The sequence below is a fragment of the Rana temporaria genome, chromosome 6, assembly GCF_905171775.1.
Source record: "Rana temporaria chromosome 6, aRanTem1.1, whole genome shotgun sequence".
NCBI lineage: Eukaryota > Metazoa > Chordata > Amphibia > Anura > Ranidae > Rana > Rana temporaria.
The window spans coordinates 220,138,992-220,160,911 of NC_053494.1; the positions used below are offsets into that span (position 1 = coordinate 220,138,992).

Sequence of the window (21,920 nt, forward strand, 5' to 3'; positions counted from 1 at the left end):
GCGTCCGCTCGCATGTGTGGCGGCTTTGTGTTCGCGGCGGCGTTTAATGTCGGGCAAGGCCTTTGAACGTGAGATGGAGTCAGAGTAGAGCGAGACAATGTGTGACTCGTATGGGGGGGGGGGGGAGACGCGACACGGGCCGCCCGGGGGGCTCGGTGACCGGACTTGTGCCGATGGCTGGTTTTTGCGGTCTGTATGATGTAATGGCGGTTAAGGAATCGACGATAAACAATAAAAAAGACGCAGCTGAGCTTAAAGCGGACCCTCACCCTAAAGGTCATGTCGTGTCGCCTTGCCTCCTCCCCCCCCCCTCCCTTACAATTGGACATATACAATAAATCATTGATGAGGCCCCTTTCACACTTGTGCGACTTGGGACTGCAGAGTCGCATGACAAGTCGTACCCCCATGATTTCCAATGAGTACCATTCGAAGTAGTCCCTGTACTACTTTGGTCCAACTTTGACAGTGCTGGGACAAGGCCATTTGGTGCCCAGGGCGAAGATGGCAAAGAATCTGGCGGCAATTGATGGGGCAAACTGGCAACAATTGATGGTTACAGTGGCTGTGTGTGATGGGCACAGTGGCGACAATTGATGGCACAGTGGCTGCGTGTGATGGGTACAGTGGCGACAATTGATGGCACAGTGGCTGCGTTTGATGGGCACAGTGGCTGCGTGTGATGGGCACAGTGGCTGCGTGTGATGGGCACAGTGGCGACAATTGATGGCACAGTGGCTGCGTTTGATGGGCACAGTGGCTACGTGTGATGGGCACAGTGGCTGCGTGTGATGGGCACAGTGGCTGCGTGTGATGGCACAGTGGCTGCGTGTGATGGCACAGTGGCAGCGTGTGATGGGCACAGTGGCTGCGTGTGATGGGCACAGTGGCTGCGTGTGATGGGCACAGTGGCTGCGTGTAATGGGCACAGTGGCTGCATGTGATGGGCACAGTGGCTGCGTGTGATGGGCACAGTGGTGACAATTGATGGCACAGTGGCTGCGTTTGATGGGCACAGTGGCTGCATGTGATGGGCACAGTGGCGACATTTGATGGCAGTGGCTGCGTGTGTTGGCACAGTGGCTGCATGTGATGGCACACAATTTGTACAGTGCCACTGCCGCTGCCCGTTCTGACTAGTCTATGATGACACACAGACACAAGTGTACTGCGGCTGCCTGTGTGTCAGAACTGCGCCCCCCTCCTATACAAAATGGTAGCGCCCAGGGCACTCGCCCTCTCCGCCCCTGCCTTGTACCGGCCCTGGACTTTGATGTAGTTGAGATCCATCGACCTCGAGTTTCCCCCCCCCCCCCCCCCCCCATGTGCATAGATGCACTGCAAGGCTTCTGGTACCAAGTGAGCCCCGTGGCACAGCTCTGATGCAACTTCACACTCTGGCACTCAAGTAGCATCAAATTAGTGCAGGAACCTTTTATGTGTCAAAAGTCGCATGTTGGGGGGTAAAAGTGGCATTTATGGCAGTAAAAAAAAAAAACGTCCTACTCACCTGCTCTGTAATGGTTTTGTACAGAGCAGCCCCAATCCTCCTCTTCTTGGGTCCCCCCCCCGCCGGTGCTTCTTTTCTTATGTTTTATTTCTATGCCGTCCATTTAATTTTTTTTCCCCGCTTTTATTCCTACTGCAAAGAATATATACATCCCTTGTAATAGAAATACGGATGACAGGTTCTCTTTATTGAGAGATCCGAGGTTGAAAATAAATCTTTTTTACATTTTGAAAGTAAAAAAAAAAAAAAAAAATGTGTTTACTTTTCCCCCAGGGTGGAAGTGATGTCATAACATAGAAAAAAAAAGTCGCTTCCGGCGCTAAGGGGTGTTCTGAAGTGAAGGGCAACAGGGACAAAGGTATCCTAGGACTGGGTGGATGCCGACTTCCTCAGGGGTAATCCGATGGAAACTACAGACCTAGTGCATCACCAATGACAATCTAACGAATTAAAATCCAAGTGTGCACTCACAAAGCACGAATCTCAATTGAGCAATAAAAAAACATGCATACAGTGTAAGGACCATAACACAGGGTATAGCTAACGCGTTTCGAGGCTGCACCCCCCTTCCTCAGTGCTAGCAATTTATATCATGACATTGCTCTAGTCCTCCAAGGGCATGGAGGTGATCACAGACGATCTGGTCTCTGTTCGCCTCTGTGACCAGCCGGCCGCACTGTCGGACCATTTCTCGGGTGCTCCGGTAAAAATGGGAAGCCCAAGAAACAGCAGCGGGAGGGAGGGGGAGGATGATCCCTCCCGCTGCTTTTTCTCTGGCTTACTGTTTTTACTGTCCTTCTTTTCTTTTTTTTTTTACGTCATGACATCAATTGCTAGCTCTGAGGAAGGGGGTGCGGCCTCGAAACTGACCTTTTCTCGAGCGCGCCAGTAAAAACGGTTATTTTGAGAAACAGCAGCGGGAGGGATAAAAAAAAACCTTTTTCCCTCCTGCTGCTGTTTCTCGGGCTTACCGTTTTTACTGGAGCGCCCGAGAAATGGTCCGACAGTGCGGCCGGCTGGTCACAGAGGCGAACAGAGACCAGATCGTCTCCGAAATCACCTCTATGGCCTTGGAGGACTGGAGCAACGTCATGACATCAATTGCTAGCTCTGAGGAAGGGGGTGCGGCCTCAAAACGGACCATTACTCGGGCGCGCCAGTAAAAATGGTAAGCCCCGGGAAACAGCAGCGTTAGGAAGGGGAGGGGGGGGGTGATCCCTCCCGCTGCTTTTTCTCAGGCGGCCCTGCGGTCAGCAAACGGTTAAAGACAAACTTCACTCTCTCAATCCGATCTTTTTAAGGTTGCCGGATAGGAAATCGCATAATCGATGGCGTGTTTAACTCTCCCGTATCCACCAATCACTCGTATCCGTTTTGGGTGGACTGCGACTCCTCCAGAGATAAGACGACCGTTTCCCGACCAGCGCGTTCCGTATGTCTGACCGTTCTCTTTTTTTTTTTTCTAGTACCTGCCTGGGGGCCCGGGACCCGTACTGCGGATGGGACAGTAAGAAGAAGCGCTGCACCACCCTGGAGGACAGCTCCAATATGAGCCTCTGGTTCCAGAACATCACCGAATGCCCGGTAAGTGATGACATCGTAGTGACATCACGTTGGGGGTGTCACTTAGAGGGAGGCGGGGCTTTCTATATAGGGGGGGACCAGGGCCGATCCGCCCTATAGGCTCACTAGACAAGCCGCTTAGGGCCCCGCAAAGCTGCGGAGGGCCCCCCCAAATTACTAGAGGCCCCACCTGGTGAGAAGTCATTTTCGGGCCCCTAACCCCGCTTCTCAACTCGCTGGCTGCATGGGAGAAGAGGTAAGAAGTCAGCAACCCACGCTTCTCACAGGGAGGTCAGGATCGGCACTGGGGGGGGGACGTAATGATAACGAGCGATTAGAGAACCGGGTTCATCGGGAGAGACGGTCAGCTGACCACGTATATTTAGAGATCCCGCTTTTACCGCCCCCCCCACAAACAATAGCGCAGCTCACAATAGAATGGCGTCACCCTGGCCGCGTACAGACTCAGCGCCTGATAAGTGGACATTGTACGGGGGGAACAAGGAACAATTCACATTCAGGAGAGCAAAAAAAAATAAAAAAATCAGCAGACCGACCGCAGAAGTCACCCGGCGTGCCGGCGCATCGCTGAGGAAACATTGAATCCCGGCCAAAAAATCTTTCTGTGGATGGTGCGGGGGAGGGGGAGAGAACCTCTGCCTGCTCTTCTTTTTGCTCTCTGTGTCCCCCTCTTGGTGACCGAAGGGAATTCGCACAGAGGGGACACAAAGAACAAATGGTTCTTATGGTGTGTGCAGGGCCGTCTTAATAGCATCATGGGCCCCTGGGCAAGGCAAGGCTAGGCTCTGGGGCCCCTACAATGATGGCAGTGCAGGCAAACAGACATTGAGAAGGTAGAAGGCAGACTGCCCCCCCTGTGTATCTATCACTCTCTGTGCCATCATGGGGCCCCCCAATTTCGGGGCAGCACGGGCTCAAGGACCAGCTGCTTTGGGAAAAGTGCAGGGGCCCCCCATGCAGCTGGGGCCCCTAGGCAGTGCCCAGGTGTGCCCTCTCATTATGACAGCCCTGTGCGTGTGTATAGAAGGAGTAGTGGACACTTGGAAAGGACTTCCAGCAGCGGTAGACAAGCGGTCAGCAATGAGGCTCCATTCACACCTGAGTGCCGCGTTTTTTGTCGTGCATTTCTATGCGCCCTTCTTAGTGTTTTTTTTTAAAGCGTCTGGAGTTTGGCCTCAATTTGTTAGTGTATCCAAATCTGCTAGTCCATCTAACAATCCCCTCCCCCCCCCGACACTGTCTGCTGCGCCTCCTGTGCTCCTTCCTCCAAAGTGCTGAGGAGGGGGGGTGTTGGACTAGCGGATTTGGATACACTAACAAGCTGATATGGGCTCTAATGGGAGGCGTGTCACAGGCCAGATCACCAAGTGAAAATAGAGGCCTATAAAAAAAAAAAGAAAACGAATGCAGCCGCCACATTGTTACATTTTTGGCCAGAATCGGTTTCTGTTCGTTTTCGGGGGCGGGGTCCTCCTTAACCGTTTGCCGACCATGTCGCGCACTTTTTTACGACGGGAGAATGGCACGGCTGCGCAAAGCAACGTATATATATACGTCGCTTTGAAAGTTGCGCCATGCGACGCGTGCGCACCCCTACCACGCCCATGGGACCCGCGGACTCGATGTCCGCCGGTGTCCCGCGATCGTGTGTCACGGAGCCGCAGAACGTGGAGATGTTTATGTAAACAAGGCATCTCCCTGTTCTGCCTAGTGACCGGACACTGATCGTCTGCTCCCTGTCATCAGGAGCGGAGATCAGTGCTGTTTCACTTGTGGCCACGCCCCCTAACAGTTAGAATCACTCCCTAGGACACACTGACTGAACCTCTTCCTCACCCCCTAGTGGTTAACCCCTTCCCTGCCAGTGTCATTTACACAGTGACCAGTGCATTTTTATAGCACTGATCGCTGTATAATTGAAAATGGTCGCTAACTAGCGTCAAAAGCAGGGCCGCCATCAGGAATTATGGGGCCCCTTACACAGCTTCAGGCATGGGCCCCCTGCAGCAGAGAACCGGGGGGGGGGCCTTTACAAAAAAAAGAAGAAATAAAGAAAGAAAGAAATATATAAAAAAAGGGGGGTAGCCATCCGGGGGCCCTGGGAAACTCTGGGCCCTTTAATAAAAAGATATATAAAAAATATATAATTGTTTTTTTTTTTTTAAAAGGGGGGTTGCCACCCGGGGCCCTGGGAAACTCTGGGCCCTTTAATAAAAAGATATATAAAAAATATATAATTGTTTTTTTTTTTTTAAAAGGGGGGTTGCCACCCGGGGCCCTGGGGACCTCTGGGCCCTTTAATAAAAAATAATAAAAAAAATAAATATATATATATATATATATATAAAAAAAAAAACCTTTATTAAAAAAAAAGGGGGTTGCCACATGGGGCCCTGGGGACCTCTGAGCCCTTTAATAAAAATATATATATATATAAAAGAAGTAAATAGTAAAAAGAAAAAAAAAGAAATAAAATATATAAAAAAAAAAATATTTTTTTTTATATAAAAAAAGAAGGGTTGCCCTGGGGACCTCTGGGCCCTTTAAAAATAATAATAAAAAAAATACATATATGTATATATCTCTGGGCCCTTTAATAAGAAATAAAATAAATATATATTAAAACAATATATATTTTTTTTATAAAAAATAAATAAAAAAAAGTTTTTTTTTTAAAGGGGGTTGCCATCTGGGCCCCTGTGGACCTCCGGGCCCCTTACAGGTGTACTGCCTGTACCCCCCTGATGGCGGCCCTGGTCAAAAGTGTCCGATGTGTCCTCCGTAATGTCGCAGTCTCGATAAAAATCGCAGATCGCCGCCATTACTAGTAAAAAAAAAAAATATGTATCAGTTGGGGGTTTTAGATTGTCAGCTCCTTGGGGTCAGGGATGGATGGGAATGTATCATTTGTGTATCTTTTATGTAGAATACATTGATGGTGTTCTAGAACTACTAATAATAATAATACTTGCAGCTCATTGGCTTACGGTCTGCTGACAGCAGAGATGAGTCGCTGGTTGCTAGGATGCTGGCGGGTGTCGGCTTCTTGGCAACCAACACAAATTGCAGGCAAAAAAAAACGCACCAAAAACGCACATAGATATGTTTTTATTGCGTCTCTATTAAAGTTTATGAGACAGAATATTAATGCTGCGTGGCGCAAAAGTAGCCGCAGGTCCCTCCCCCAAAGTCGCATCGTGTTGATGTAATCGAGGAGCGCAGAAAACAATGTGATTTCCATTGTCGGGTGGCATTGCAATAGTGTGATCCCGGGGGGGGGGGGGGGGGGGCCTAAAGCTCCGTTTACAAACAAACCCTCCGGGGGGTCTCATTGACTCTGATCTTCCCCTTTGCAGGTCAGGAACCTGACGGTGAACGGCGGGCTGGGCGCCTGGTCGTCGTGGCAACCGTGCCAACATTCCGACGGAGACTCCTCCTGCTTCTGTCGCTCCAGAAACTGCGACAACCCTCCGCCGCAGTGTGCCGGGAGAGACTGCGAGGGGCCGCGGATAGAGATCACCAACTGCTCCCGGTAAGTGCGGTAACCCCTCCCCCCAGTGATCAGACTGTACATTGTAACTTTGTAGAAGGAGGAGGAGTCATTTCCTCAGTCTCCCCTCCCCCCAGTGATCAGACTGTACATTGTAACTTTGTAGAAGGAGGAGGAGTCATTTCCTCAGTCTCCCCTCCCCCCAGTGATCAGACTGTACATTGTAACTTTGTAGAAGGAGGAGGAGTCATTTCCTCAGTCCCCTCTCCCCCAGTAATTTGTTTTCACATAACCCCCTGGCTGGAGCATACTGGGACATACCGGGACATACCGGGGCATACCGGGGCATACCGGGGCATACCGGGGCATACCGGGGCATACTGGGGCATACCGGGGCATACTGGGGCATACTGAGACATACCGGGGCATACTGAGACATACCGGGGCATACTGGGGCATACTGAGACATACCGGGGCATACCGGGACATACCGGGACATACCGGGACATACCGGGGCATACCGGGGCATACCGGGGCATACTGGGGCATACTGAGACATACTGGGGCATACTAAGACATACTGGGGCATACTGGAGCATACTGGGGCATACTGAGACATACTGGGGCATATTAAGACATACTGGGGCATACTAAGACATACTGGGGCATACTGGAGCATACTGGGGCATACTGGGGCATACTAAGACATACTGGGGCATACTGGAGCATACTGGGGCATACTGAGACATACCGGGGCATACTGGGGCATACTGGGGCATACTGAGACATACTGGGGCATACTAAGACATACTGAGGCATACTGAGACATACTGGGGCATACTGGAGCATACTGGGTCATACTGGGGCATACTGAGACATACCGGGGCATACTGTGGTGTACTGGAGCATACTGGAGCATACTGAGGCATACTGGGGCATACTGAAGCATACTGGGACATACTGGAGCATACTGGGGCATACTGAAGCATACTGGGACATACTGGAGCATACTGAGACATACTGGAGCATACTGAGACATACTGGAACATACTGAGACATACTGGAGCATACTGTGGTGTACTGGAGCATACTGGAGCATACTGAGGCATACTGGGGCATACTGAAGCATACTGGGACATACTGGAGCATACTGGGGCATACTGAAGCATACTGGGACATACTGGAGCATACTGAGACATACTGGAGCATACTGAGACATACTGGAACATACTGAGACATACTGGGACATACTGGGGCATACTGGGGCATACTGAGACATACTGAGACATACTGAGACATACTGGAACATACTGGAACATACTGGAACATACTGTGGCATACTGTGGCATACTGGGACATACTGAGACATACTGAAGCATACTGGAGCATACCGGGCCATACTGGGACATACTGAGGCATACTGGGACATACTGAGGCATACTGGGGCATACTGTGACATACTGGTGCATACTGGGACATACTTGAGCATACTGGAGCATACTGGGACATACTGTGACATACTGGAGCATACTGGGACATACTGGAGCATACTGGGACATACTTGAGCATACTGGGACATACTGAGGCATACTAGGCCATATTGAGACATACTGGGGCATACTGAGGCATACCGAGGCATACTAGAGCATACTGGGGCGTACTGGGGCGTACTGGAGCATACTGGGGCGTACTGGGACATACTTGAGTATACTGGGACATACTTGAGCATACTGGGCCATACTGGGACATACTGGGACATACTGGGGCATACTGGGACATACTGGGCCATACTGGGCCATTCTGGGACATACTGGGGCATTCTGGGACATACTGTAGCATACTGGGACATACTGTAGCATACTGGGACATACTGTAGCATACTGGGACATACTGGGGCATACTGGAGCATACTGGGATATACCGGGGCATACTGGGGCATACTGGGACATACTGGGGCATACTGGGACATACTATATACTTCAATTTGCTAGGTAAATAGAAGAGAAGGAGACGCGGCAGCGGTTCAATTTGCTGCCCCTCTCAAAGTTCCCCTTGGGTTGAGTGGACCCTCTGGGGCCCATGGTGGGCCGGGCCTGATATGGACGCTTACAGTAAAAATTCTGATAGGTTTGCTGCATTTCTGTGATATTTGACGGGGAAAGGAAATGTTGTCCATGTTTTATCAATGGTGGTGAAATGGAGAATCTGATTGGCTGCTGAGGGCGATACAGTTGAGTTCTTACAAAGAAACATAAAAAAGTGACGGCAGAAAAAGACTGAGTAGTCCACGGCGTCTGCCCGTTCTGTTCCGGTGTCTCGGGGGACGTTCTGACTCTCTGACGCGGCGTTTTGTTCTTCTTTCTCGGTCCGCAGATCGCGGTCGGCGGCTTTTGTGTCCAGGAAGTGGAATTGGACACATTTCAATATTTAATGAACATTTTGGATGTAAATAGAATTCTGTTTTTTTGTTTCGCTGTAGCGTTTTTTTATTTTTTATTATCTGATAGGTAAATAAGAAGCGTCCGGTAATCTGCGCGCTCTGCCCGCTGCGTCCCGGGTTCACGGAGGTGCCGTGCCCGGCTGGAATGTAAACAAACGTCTGTGCCAAGCATAGCTGAGCTGCCGTCACACATGGATCTGGTTAGCGGGACCCCCGGCGCTCTCAGGAAATGGGATTTTTTTTTTCTCTCTCCATGTTCGCTATTCATAGTCTGACACCTCTGATCCGCCGCCGCCGCCAGACGTGTCACTATAGGATGGGGTGCCGCGCGCAGAACTGCACAATCAGCCCCTTTCCTGCTAACGGCACATCTGGTGCCCGGCGGCTGAGCCATGCCAGACTCCGGAGCCGAGGATCTATCAGATAACACCTCGGGTACGCCATGTGCCGAGGAATTCAATTACTGCGTGCCGTGCGCTGCCTGAATAATGCAGAACCGCGGTGCGTTGCGTTTTTTTTTCCCCCTGCATTGATTTTTTTAGTTCATTATGTTTTGTTGGTGATAAATATCAGCATGGGCAGATAATTCAGTTTATAATGGAAATCAAGGTGATAATAGGAAGGGGGAGGGGCTTAGCTTCAGGTGTGGGTGAGGGGTGGAAATATTTCGGCTGCTGACAATTGCTGCCCTGACCTCAGACGCTGTCTCCCGGCTCCTGAGAAGGTATAACCGACAAGATGATTGACAAAGCCGGCCAGGCTTTATACGACCTCTGACCCCCGACCCCAATCCCCCCTCCCTGAGTGTCCGGCCGAGATAAAAACACAAATCTTTCATCGTTATGCCTGTTAATTTAAAAAAAAATCTGGTTCTTGCCACTGCGAGAGACGGACCAGGAAGGCAGCAATCCCTCACCCCCCCCCCCCCCATGTGGACCAGGAAGACGGCTATACCCCCCATTCGGGAGATGCACCAGGAAAGCAACCATGCCCCCCATTTGGGAGATGGACCAGGAAGGGGGCGATTTCCCCCCCATTCGGGAGATGCACCAGGAAGGGGGCCATTTCCCCCCATTCGGGAGATGGACCAGGAAGGGGGCGGTTCCCTCCCATTTGGGAGATGCACCAGGAAGGGGGCGACTATCCCCCCCCATTCGGGAGATGCACCAGGAAGGGGGCAATTTTTCCCCCTATTCGGGAGATGGACCAGGAAGGGGGTGATTCCCCCCCATTTAGGAGATGGACCAGGAAGGGGGCGGTTCCCTCCCATTTGGGAGATGCACCAGGAAGGGGGCGACTATCCCCCCCCATTCGGGAGATGCACCAGGAAGGGGCCGATTTTTCCCCCTATTCGGGAGATGGACCAGGAAGGGGGTGTTTCCCCCCCATTTGGGAGATGGACCAGGGAGGGGGCATTTCCCCCCCATTTGGGAGATGCACCAGGAAGGGGACGACCCCCCCCCATTGGGGGGAGCTCCTGACTTTTGATGGTGGGGGAGCTCGGCTCTTGACTTTTGACCGTGGGGGAGCTCTTGACTTTTGACGGTGGGGGGGGCTCTTGACCTTTGATGGTGAGGAGGCTCTTGACTTTTGACGGTGGGGGGGGCTCTTGACCTTTGATGGTGAGGAGGCTCTTGACTTTTGACGGTGGGGGTGGCTCTTGACTTTTGACGGTGGGGGGCTCTTGACTTTTGACGGTGGGGGGGCTCTTGACTTTTGACGGTGGGGGGGCTCTTGACTTTTGACGGTGGGGGGGGCTCTTGACTTTTGACGGTGGGGGGGGCTCTTGACTTTTGACGGTGGGGGTGGCTCTTGACTTTTGACGGTGGGGGTGGCTCTTGACTTTTGACGGTGGGGGTGCTCTTGACTTTTGACGGTGGGGGTGCTCTTGACTTTTGACGGTGGGGGTGCTCTTGACTTTTGACGGTGGGGGTGCTCTTGACTTTTGACGGTGGGGGGGCTCTTGACTTTTGACGGTGGGGGGGCTCTTGACTTTTGACGGTGGGGGGCCCTCTTGACTTTTCATGGTGGGGGGCCCTCTTGACTTCTGGTGTAGGGGGAGTGGGGTGCTTTGCATATCTAGTCTTACAGATACAACCGGCCCTCTGGGAGCGACCATAATGCTGACGCGGCCCGCAATGGAATCAAGTTTGACACCCCTGCAATAAAGGAATACTATTTTGCCGACCATCTCTTTCTTCTTCGAAGTTAAGCAGTCAAGGATGGGTTTGGGTTTGATGTCAGGGTAGGTGAGATGGGGGCGTGGCCTGGCGGGGGGTCTAAGCTGAGACTTGACTTGATGTACGGCTCCTGGGACACCGATCACTTTCTGGGTGAGATGGAAGATTTGGGTTAGTTATTGGGGCGTGAGAAACGACGATAAACCTCAAATTACCGAATCACTTTTATTTTTATAAAACACAGTTTGTGGAGTTTTCTCCGTATTTTCCACGGTCTGAATATCGACACCGCAGTCTGAACGGCGCGGGGTGCCTGCAGGGACGCATTGGTTGTCTATGGGACTCGGGATTGCTGCAAATGATATCATTGATAAACAGAATACAAAGTATCTTCTTGTTGCTCCAACCCTCAGCATGACTCCTACAAGGACCCCCATGGCTGCCTAGAGGACTCGGGATTGCTACAACAAACATAAAATATCGTCGATAAACGGAATACAAAGTATCTTTTAGATGTTTGCAACCTTCGAATCGTCTCCTGCAGGGACCCCCCCGTGGCTGTCTAGGACCCGTGATTACTGCAACTAACACAGTATATCATTAATAAACTGAATACAAAGTATCTTATTGGAGCTCCAACCCCCCCCGAATGACTCCTGCAGGGACCCCCATAGCTGTTTATAGTGCATATATTATAATAAAAGCTACAGAAGACTCGGCTGCTAAGAATGGATCGCATCCATATATTCTATTAGCCAGATTCAGGTACGTTTACGCCTGCGTATCGGTAGATACGCCGTCGTAACTATGGATCTACGCCGGCGTTAATTTAAGCATATTCTGGAAACCAGATACGCTTAAATTAGGCTAAGATACGAGCAGCGTAAGTCTCCTGCGCCGTCGTATCTTAGGGTGCAATTTTCCCGCTGGCCGCTAGGTGGCGCTTCCGTTGAGTTCGGCGTAGAATATGTAAATGACTAGATACGCCGATTCACGAACGTACCTGCGCCCGGCGCATTTTTTTTACGTCGTTTACGTATGGCTTTTTCCGGCGTAAAGTTATTCCAACAAATAGCTGGCCTAGCCAATGTTAAGTATGGCCGTCGTTCCCGCGTCGAAAATTTGAAAATTTTACGTCGTTTGCGTAAGTCGTCCGTGAATGGGGCTGGACGTAATTTCCGTTCACGTCGAAACCAATACGTCCTTGCGGCGTACTTTGGAGCAATGCACACTGGGATATGTCCACGGACGGCGCATGCGCCGTTCGTAAAAAACGTCAATCACGTCGGGTCACCAAACAATAACATAAAACACGCCCCCCTCATCATTTGAATTAGGCACGCTTACGCCGGCCCCATTTACGCTACGTCGCCGTAAGTTAGGAGGCAAGTGCTTTGTGAATACAGTACTTGCCTCTCTGACTTAAGGCGGCGTAGCGTAAATACGATACGCTACGCCGCCTTAAAGATACGCGCCCTACCTGAATCTAGCTATATAACCACTAAAACTAAAACGTGATTGGACTTTACTAGACGCGTGCAATTCGTTTCGTTGCGAATTCGTTTTTTTTTCAACAAAATTCGACAAATTTGTTCATTCGGAAATATTCGAATTGGCGAAAACCTCCTTTTAACGAATTTTTCTGAAAATTTCAGAAAATTCGAAAAGTCGAAAATAATAACGAAAATTTGAAAACCCAAATATTAGAAAATCCGAAATAATAACTAACTAATAATAACTATTAAATTATAGATATTGGAATTTCCTTTCAAATTTGGCTGTTGGTGAACATAACCAATATGAATTTATCCGAAATAACGAATGCCGCATCTAAACTAACGGAACGCAACACATTAATAATAATTAACCACTTAAGGACCTCTTCACGCCGATATACGTCGGCAGAATGGCACGGCTGGGCACATCAACGTACCTGTACGTTGCCCTTTAAGCCCAGCCGTGGGGTCATGCGCGTGCACGCGACGCGGTCCGAAGCTCCGTGACCGCGGGATCCGATCGCCGCTGGAGTCCTGCGATCGGTCCCCGGAGCTGAAGAACAGGGAGAGCTGTGTGTAAACACAGCTTCCCCGTTCTTCACTGTGGCGCCGTCATCGATCGTGTGTTCCCTTTAATAGGGAAACACAATCGATGATGTCACACCTACGGCCACACCCCCCTACAGTTAGAAACAGAGATAGGGTCACACTTAACCCCATCAGCGCCCCCTTGTGGTTAACTCCCAAACTTCAATTATTTTTTTTTTACAGTAATCAGTGCATTTTTTGCTGTGAAAATGACACTGGGGTAGATTCAGGTAGGGCTGCGCACTCTTACGGAGGCGCAGCGTTCCGTTTTTACGCTACGCCTCCGTAAATTACTTGCGCTACGCTTCATTCACGAAGCAGTAGCTCCGTAATTTGCGGGGGCGTTCCGTAAAAGTGGCCGGCGTAAGCGCGCGTAATTTAAATGATCCCGTAGGGGGCGTGGATCATTTAAATGATGAATTCCCGCGCCGAACGTAGTGCGCATGCTCCGTCGATAAACGCAAGGACGTCATTTGCTTCAACGTGAACGTAAATAGCGTCCAGCGCCATTCACAATTCACTTACGCAAACAACGGAATTTTCAAAAATCGCGACGCGGGAACGACGGGTATACTTAGCATTGGCTGCGCCTGCTAATAGCATGAGCAGCCTTACGCAGAAACCGACAAACGCAAACAACGTAAAATTTGAACGCCGGGCGCGCGTACGGTTGTGAATCGGCGTGAGTATGCAATTTGCATACTCTACGCTGACCACTACGGGAACGCCACCTAGCGGCCAGCGTAAGAATGCAGCCTACGATACGACGGCATAAGAGCCTTATGCCAGTCATATCTTAGGCTGCAGTCGGCGTATCGAGCTTTCTGAATACAGAAAGTCGATACGCCGGCGCTACTTGGCAATTACGCTGGGTATCTATGGATACGCAGGCGTAATTGCTACCTGAATCTACCCCAATGGTCCCAAAAATGTGTCAAAATTGTCCGAAGTGTCCACCATAATGTCGCGGTCACGAAAAAAATCGCTGATCGCCGCCATTAGTAGTAAAAAAATAAATAATTGCAATAAAAATGCAATAAAACTATCTCCTATTTTGTAAACGCTATAAATTTTGCGCAAACCAATCGATAAACGCTTATTGCGATTTTTTTTTTTTACCAAAAATAGGTAGAAGAATACGTATCGGCCTAAACTGAGGAAAAAAAATTGTTTTTATATATTTTTGGGCGATATTTATTATAGCAAAAAGTAAAAAATATTGCATTTTTTTCAAAATTGTCGCTCTATTTTTGTTTAGAGCGCAAAAAATAAAAACCGCAGAGGTGATCAAATACCACCAAAAGAAAACTATTTGTGGGGAAAAAAAGACGCCAATTTTGTTCGGGAGCTACGTCGCACGACCGCGCAATTGTCAGTTAAAGCAAAGCAGTGCTTTTGGTCTTTGGCCAGCCAAATGGTCCGGAGCTGAAGTGGATAATCAATAAAAAGGAATACAAAGTATATTATTGTAGCTTCAAATCTTTAGCCCGACTCCTGCAGGGACCCCCCCATTGCTGTCTACAGGCTTCAGGATTGTAATGTGTCTAATATAATATAATAATGTGATACTTTATATCCTGTTTATCAATTATATCTATTTTATTAGACGCAGTACAATCCTGAAGCCTGTAGACAGCCATGGGGGTCCCTGCAGGATTCTCAGGCTGAAGATTTGAAGCTACAATAAGATACTTTGTATTCCGTTTATCAATTATATTATATCTTATGGGAGCTCCAACCCTCAATCTGATGCCTGCAGACAGGACTTAGGGTGGTGGGGGCCCCTGGGCTTAATAATCGAAGGGGCCCTGGAGCAGAGAATCAGGGAGGGGGGGTTGTTACCGCTGACCCATTATAGTTGTTGAGGGGGGGGGGCTGGATCCGCCGTCCGACCAATCGAAGTTGTTGAGCGGGGGGGGGGGGGGGGGAACCACAGTGCACCAACCGATCATACTTATTGAGCACGGGGGGGATCCGCCAGCTGACCAATCAAAGTTGTTTAGCTGGGGGGTCCGCCGGCCGGCAAACATTGTTCAGCGGGGGACAGAGGGCTGCCTTCGGTAATTTTGGGGCCCCTTACACAGCTACAGTGAAGGGTGCCCCCTGGAGCATCGAAGTTATTGAGCGGGGGGGTGCTGGGGGTTTCCGAGAATTACATCCATCCCCCAAAATTGCAGCGAACGGGGGATTGCCACAAAATTTGCGGGAGGGGGTTGCCGCGTACGGAGGATTGCCCATTGGCTTGAGACAGGGCAAGACTTAGGGTGGTGGGGGCCCCTGGGCTTAATAATCGAAGGGGCACCCTGGGGGGGGTGGGGTGGCTGGATCCGCCGACTGACCTATCGAAGATGTTGAGCGGGGAGGGACAGTGCGCCAACCGATCATACTTATTGAGCGCGGGGGGGATCCGCCGGCCGACCGATCAAAGTTGTTCAGCAAGGGGGGGGGGGGACAGCCGCTGGACGGGGGGCCGCCTTCGGTAATTTTGGGCCCCCTTACACAGCTACAGTGAAGGCCCCCCCCCCCCCCGGAGCATCGAAGTTGTTGAGTGGGGGGGGGGGGGGCTGCCGAGAATTACATCCATCCGCTGAAGTTGTTGAGGGGGTTGTGCCAAAATTGCAGCGAACGGGGGATTGCCGCAAAATTGCAGGAGGATGGGATTGCCGCGAAATTGCGGGAGGGGATTGCCGCGAAATTGCGGGAGAGGGTTGCCGTGAAATTGCGGGAGAGGGTTGCCGTGAAATTGCGGGAGAGGGCTGCCGTGAAATTGCGGGAGGGGGTTGCCGCGAACGGGGGATTGCCGCAAAACTGCTGGAGGGGGTTACCACGATTGCCGTGATTGGGCCCGGGGGTCCTTATTGGACGGGGCCCATTGGCTTGAGACAGGGCAGGACTTAAAGTGGTGGGGGCCCCTGGGCTTAATAATCAAAGGGGCCCCCTGGAGCAGAGAAGCAGGGAGGGGGGCGATTGCTACAAATTGCGGGAGGGGGTTGTCGTGAAATTGCGGGAGGGGTTTGCTGTGAACGGGGGATTGCTGCAAAATTGCGGAAGGGGGTTGCCACGATTGGGCCCGGGGCTCCCTATTGGACAGGGCCCATTGGCTTGAGCCCAGTCAAGCCCAATGGTAAGTCTAGCCCTGCCTGCAGAGACCCCGGTTGTCTGTAGGACGCAGGATTTGTAGCGCACATAATCTATAATATAATTGATAAACGGAATACAAAGTATCTTTTTGTAGCTTCAAACTTCAACCCGACTCCTGCAGGGACCCCCATTGCTGTCTACAGGCTTCAGGATTGTGTCTAATATAATATAATGTGATAAACGGAATATAAAGTATCTTATGGGAGCGCCAACCCTCCATCTGATGCCTGCGGAGACCCCGGCAGTCTGTCGGACTCGGGATTTGTAGCGCACATAATCTATAATATAATTGATAAACGGAATGCCAATAATCCTAATGAAGCTCCAACCTCTGGCCTGTCTCCTGCATGGATCCCTATAGGACTCAGGATCGCAATAACTAATATATAATCAATAAAAGTAATAAAAGGCATCGTATTGTAACTTCAAACTTCAGCCTGACCCCTGCAGGGACCCCGATGGCTGTCTGTTGGCCTCAGGATTGTAGCGCATGGAAGATAATGTAATATATCATTTAATATGACTGATAAATAGAATACAACGTATCTTATTGGAGCTCCGCCTCTCTGCGCTACTCCTGCAGGGGGACCCCCATATCTGTCTCTAGGACTCGGCATTGTGGTGCGGATAATATAATATCATTTATAAGCGGAATATAAAATATCCTTTTGAAGCTGGAAGCCCCTCGGCCTGACTCCTGCGCAGGGGCCCGCCACGCTCTTTCGGACTCGGCACTGTAGTGAATATAATTAATAAACAGAATATTATATAAAGTATCTTATTGAAGGAAGGGGGGGGGGGGGGGGGAGTGCACCGGTATTGATGTGGTTAAAGTCAAGTAAACGGACCCCTTTATTCAGAAGGTTTGGAGACCCCCGCTATAGACAGTCATAGGAATCCCTACAGGGGTCATGCCGATGCAAACAGTCTGCGTCCTGAAAGAGGCCATTTTTTTTTGGGGGGGGGGGATATTAAAGCAAAAAGTAAAAACTATTGGGCTAGATTCAGGTAGGGGCGCGCATATTTACGGCGGCGCAGCGTACCGTATTTACGCTACGCCGTCGCAACTTACAGGAGCAAGTGCAGTATTCACAAAGCACTTGCTCCGTAAGTTGCGGCGGCGTAGCGTAAATGGGGCCGGCGTAAGCGCGCGTAATTCAAATGTGGAAGGGGGGGGGCGTGTTTTATGTAAATGTATGATGACCTGACATGATTGACGTTTTTGCATGCGCCGTCCGTGTACATATCCCAGTGTGCATTGATCCCAAGTACGCCGCAACAACGTATTGGTTTCGACATGAACGTAAATGATGTCCAGCGCTATTCGCGAACGACTTACGCAAACGACGTAAAAAAAAAAAAAAATAGAAGCGGGAACGACGTCCATACTTAACATTGCGTGCGCCTCATAGAAGCAGGAGCAACGTTACGCCGACAAAGCCTTACGCAAACGACGTAAAAAACTACCGCCGGGCGTACGTACGTTTGTGAATCGGCGTAACTAGGTAATTTGCATTCTCTACGCCGAAAACAACGGAAGCGCCACCTAGCGGCCAGCGTGAGAATGCACCCTAAGATACGACGGCGTAAGAGACTTACGCCAGTCGGATCTTAGGCTAATGTCGGCGTATCTTGATTTCTGAATACAGAAAGAAGATACGCCGGCGCAGCTTTGAATTTACGCGGCGTATCTATGGATACGCCGGCGTAAATCAATGCTGAATCTAGCCCATAGTGTTTTTTGTAATTGACGCTCTTATTTGCAGTACTTTATTCTACCACTAGATGTCCTCAGTCTGGTGGCCAGCATCATTCAACCCACTTCTTCGAAGCTCAGGTCATCCCGGACGAGCCCCCCCCCCCCCCAGCCTGTGACTGGACAGTGAATGGAGAAGCAGCACAGTCATCTCTCCATCACTGCGCTCTCTCCTCCTATCGGCATGCTTCTGATTGGGCTCCTTGTGCTGCTTCTCTGGCTCCAGCCCTGCTGTACAAGGACTACAGGGGGGTTAGATTCGGTTGCTTAGGCTGCTTGTATATTTTAGAAGGACATTTAATGATGTAATAATGGATAGAGCGCCGCATTCATTTGCATCTTTTATCTCGGCCCGGAGTTCACTTCTCATACATTGAGGGAATTAATGAGGGGAATGTTTAAATCATACAAACTCCGGGTTCGGAGCGTTGGTTTTATGTGTTTGCTTACAATGCTGATTTTATGTTAATTCAGCGCTAATGAGTCTCCGCCAGTCTGGTGGCCCCGACAAGCTCGCACCCCCCCCTCCCCCCACCGCCGCCGCATTAATGAGGCCTAAACCAAACCGCTTCTGCTTGAGGTGAGGAAATCTGAGTGCTTTGTGTTTCCTCACAGCAAAGAAATGTAAAAATATGGGGTGTTTCTTTTCTTTGTGGGGGGAAAGAATTTTACTGCCCCCCTACAGACCCATATACTACCCCAGCCTGCCCCTATACTGCCCTAGCCTGTCCCTATACTACCCTAGCCTGTCCATTAACTACCCTAGCCTAGCTATATACTGCCCTAGCCTGTCCATATACTACCCTAGCCTGCCTATATACTAGCCTGCCTCCATACTGCCTTAGCCTGTCCCTATACTACCCCAGCCTGTCCCTATACTACCCTAGCCTGTCCCTATACTACCCTAGCCTGCCCCTATACTACCCAAAGCCGGTCTATATACTACCCTTGCCTGCCCCTATACTGCCCTAGCCTGTCCATATACTGCCCTAGCCTGTCCATATACTGCCCTAGCCTGTCCATATACTGCCCTAGCCTGTCCATATACTGCCCTAGCCTGTCCATATACTACCCTAGCCTGCCCATATACTACTCTAGCCTGTCCCTATACTACCCCAGCCTGTCCATATACTACCCCAGCTTGCCCCTATACTACCCAAAGCCGGTCCATTTACTGCCCTAGCCTGTCCCTATACTACCACAGCCTGTCCCTATACTACCCTAGCCTGCCCCTATACTGCCCTAGCCTGTCCCTATACTACCCCAGCCTGTCCCTATACTGCCCTAGCCTGTCCCTATACTGCCCTAGCCTGTCCATATAGTACCCCAGCCTGTCCATATAGTACCCCAGCCTGCCCCAATACTACCCTAGCTTGCCCCTATAGTGCCCTAGCCTGTCCCTATACTACCCAAAGCCGGTCTATATACTAGCCTAGCCTGTCCATTTACTACCCTAGCCGGTCCATTTACTGCCATAGCCTGCCCATATACTACCCCAGCCTGCCCCTATACTACCCTAGCCTATCTATATACTGCCCTAGCCTGTTCATATACTACCCTAGCCTGTCTATATACTACCCTAGCCTGTCTATATACTGCCCTAGCCTGTCTATATACTGCCCTAGCCTGTCTATATACTGCCCTAGCCTGTCTATATACTGCCCTAGCCTGTCTATATACTGCCCTATCCTGTCCCTACACTACCCTACCCTGCCCCTATACTGCCCCACCCTGCCACTATACTGCCCTAGCTTGTCCATATACCACCCTAGCCTGTCTATAAATACTACCCTAGCCTGTCTATAAATACTACCCTAGCCTGTCTATAAATACTACCCTAGCCTGTCTATAAATACTACCCTAGCCTGTCCCTATACTACCCTAGCCTGTCCCTATACTACCCTAGCCTGTCCCTTTAATACCCTAGCCTGTCTATATACTACCCTAGCCTGTCCATATACTGCCCTAGCCTGTCCATATACTGCCCTAGCCTGTCCATATACTTCCCTAGCCTGTCCATATACTACCCTAGCCTGTCCATATACTACCCTAGCCTGTCCATATCCTGCCCTAGCCTGTCCATATCCTGCCCTAGCCGGTCCATATCCTGCCCTAGCCGGTCCATATCCTGCCCTAGCCGGTCCATATCCTGCCCTAGCCGGTCCATATCCTGCCCTAGCCTGCCCCTATACTACCCTAGCCTGCCCCTATACTGCCCTAGCCTGTCACTATACTACCCAAAGCCGGTCCATTTACTACCCTAGCCTGACCCTATACTACCCTAGCCTGCCCCTATACTACCCTAGCCTGTCCATATCCTGCCCTAGCCTGCCCCTATACTGCCCTAGCCTGTCCATATCCTGCCCTAGCCTGTCCCTATACTACCCCAGCCTGTCCATATCCTGCCCTAGCCGGTCCATATCCTGCCCTAGCCTGCCCCTATACTACCCAAAGCCGGTCCATTTACTACCCTAGCCTGTTCATATACTACCCTAGCCTATCTATATACTGCCCTAGCCTGTCTATATAATACCCTAGCCTGTCTATATACTGCCCTAGCCTATCTATATACTGCCCTAGCCTATCTATATACTGCCCTAGCCTATCTATATACTGCTCTAGCTTATCTATATACTGCTCTAGCCTGCCTATATACTACCCTAGCCTGTCTATATACTACCCTAGCATGTCTATATACTACCCTAGCCTGTCTATATACTACCCTAGCCTGTCTATATCCTGCCCTAGCCTGTCTATATCCTGCCCTAGCCTGTCAATATCCTGCCCTAGCCTGTCCATATCCTGCCCTAGCCTGTCACTATACTACCCAAATCCGGTCCATTTACTGCCCTAGCCTGCCCCTATACTGCCCTAGCCTGTCCCTATACTACCCTAGCCTGCCCATATCCTGCTTTAGCCTGTCCCTATACTACCCTAGCCTGCCCCTATACTAACCTAGCCTGCCCCTATACTACCCTAGCCTGCCCCTATACTGCCCTAGCCAATCCATATCCTGCCCTAGCCGGTCCATATCCTGCCCTAGCCGGTCCATATCCTGCCCTAGCCTGTCCATTTACTACCCTAGCCTGCCTATTTACTACCCTAGCCTATCTATATACTACCCTAGCCTGTCCATATACTATCCCAGCCTGCCCCTATACTACCCAAAGCCGGGCCATTTACTGCCCTAGCCTGCCTATATACTACCATAGCCTGTTCATTTACTACCCTAGCCTATCTATATACTGCCCTAGCCTGTCTATATACTGCCCTAGCCTATCTATATACTGCCCTAGCCTGTTCATATACTACCCTAGCCTGTCTATATACTGCCCTAGCCTGTCTATATACTGCCCTAGCCTGTCCATATACTACCCTAGCCTGCCCCTACACTACCCTACCTTGCCCCTATACTGCCCCACCCTGCCACGCCTGTCGCTATACTACCCTAGCCTGTCGCTATACTACCGTAGCCTGTCGCTATACTACCGTAGCCTGTCGCTATACTACCGTAGCCTGTCGCTATACTACCGTAGCCTGTCGCTATACTACCGTAGCCTGTCGCTATACTACCGTAGCCTGTCGCTATACTACCCTAGCCTGTCGCTATACTACCCTAGCCTGTCGCTATACTACCCTAGCCTGTCGCTATACTACCCTAGCCTGTCCCTATGGTACCCTAGCCTGTCCATATACTACCCTAGCCTGTCCATATACTACCCCAGCCTGCCCCTA

At 50.5% G+C, this 21,920-nt stretch overlaps 1 protein-coding gene across 3 annotated transcripts in view; it reads left to right on the forward strand.

Annotated features, from left to right (window-relative positions):
- SEMA5B (semaphorin 5B) overlaps positions 1 to 21,920 on the forward strand; it is a 415,290-nt gene that overhangs the window by 329,403 nt on the left and 63,967 nt on the right. For all 3 annotated transcript variants that reach the window (XM_040358292.1, XM_040358294.1, XM_040358293.1), the window contains exons 13-14: positions 2,977 to 3,094; positions 6,451 to 6,626. In XM_040358292.1, the coding sequence (XP_040214226.1) occupies positions 2,977 to 3,094; positions 6,451 to 6,626 (294 nt within the window). The remainder of the gene's footprint in view (positions 1 to 2,976; positions 3,095 to 6,450; positions 6,627 to 21,920) is intronic.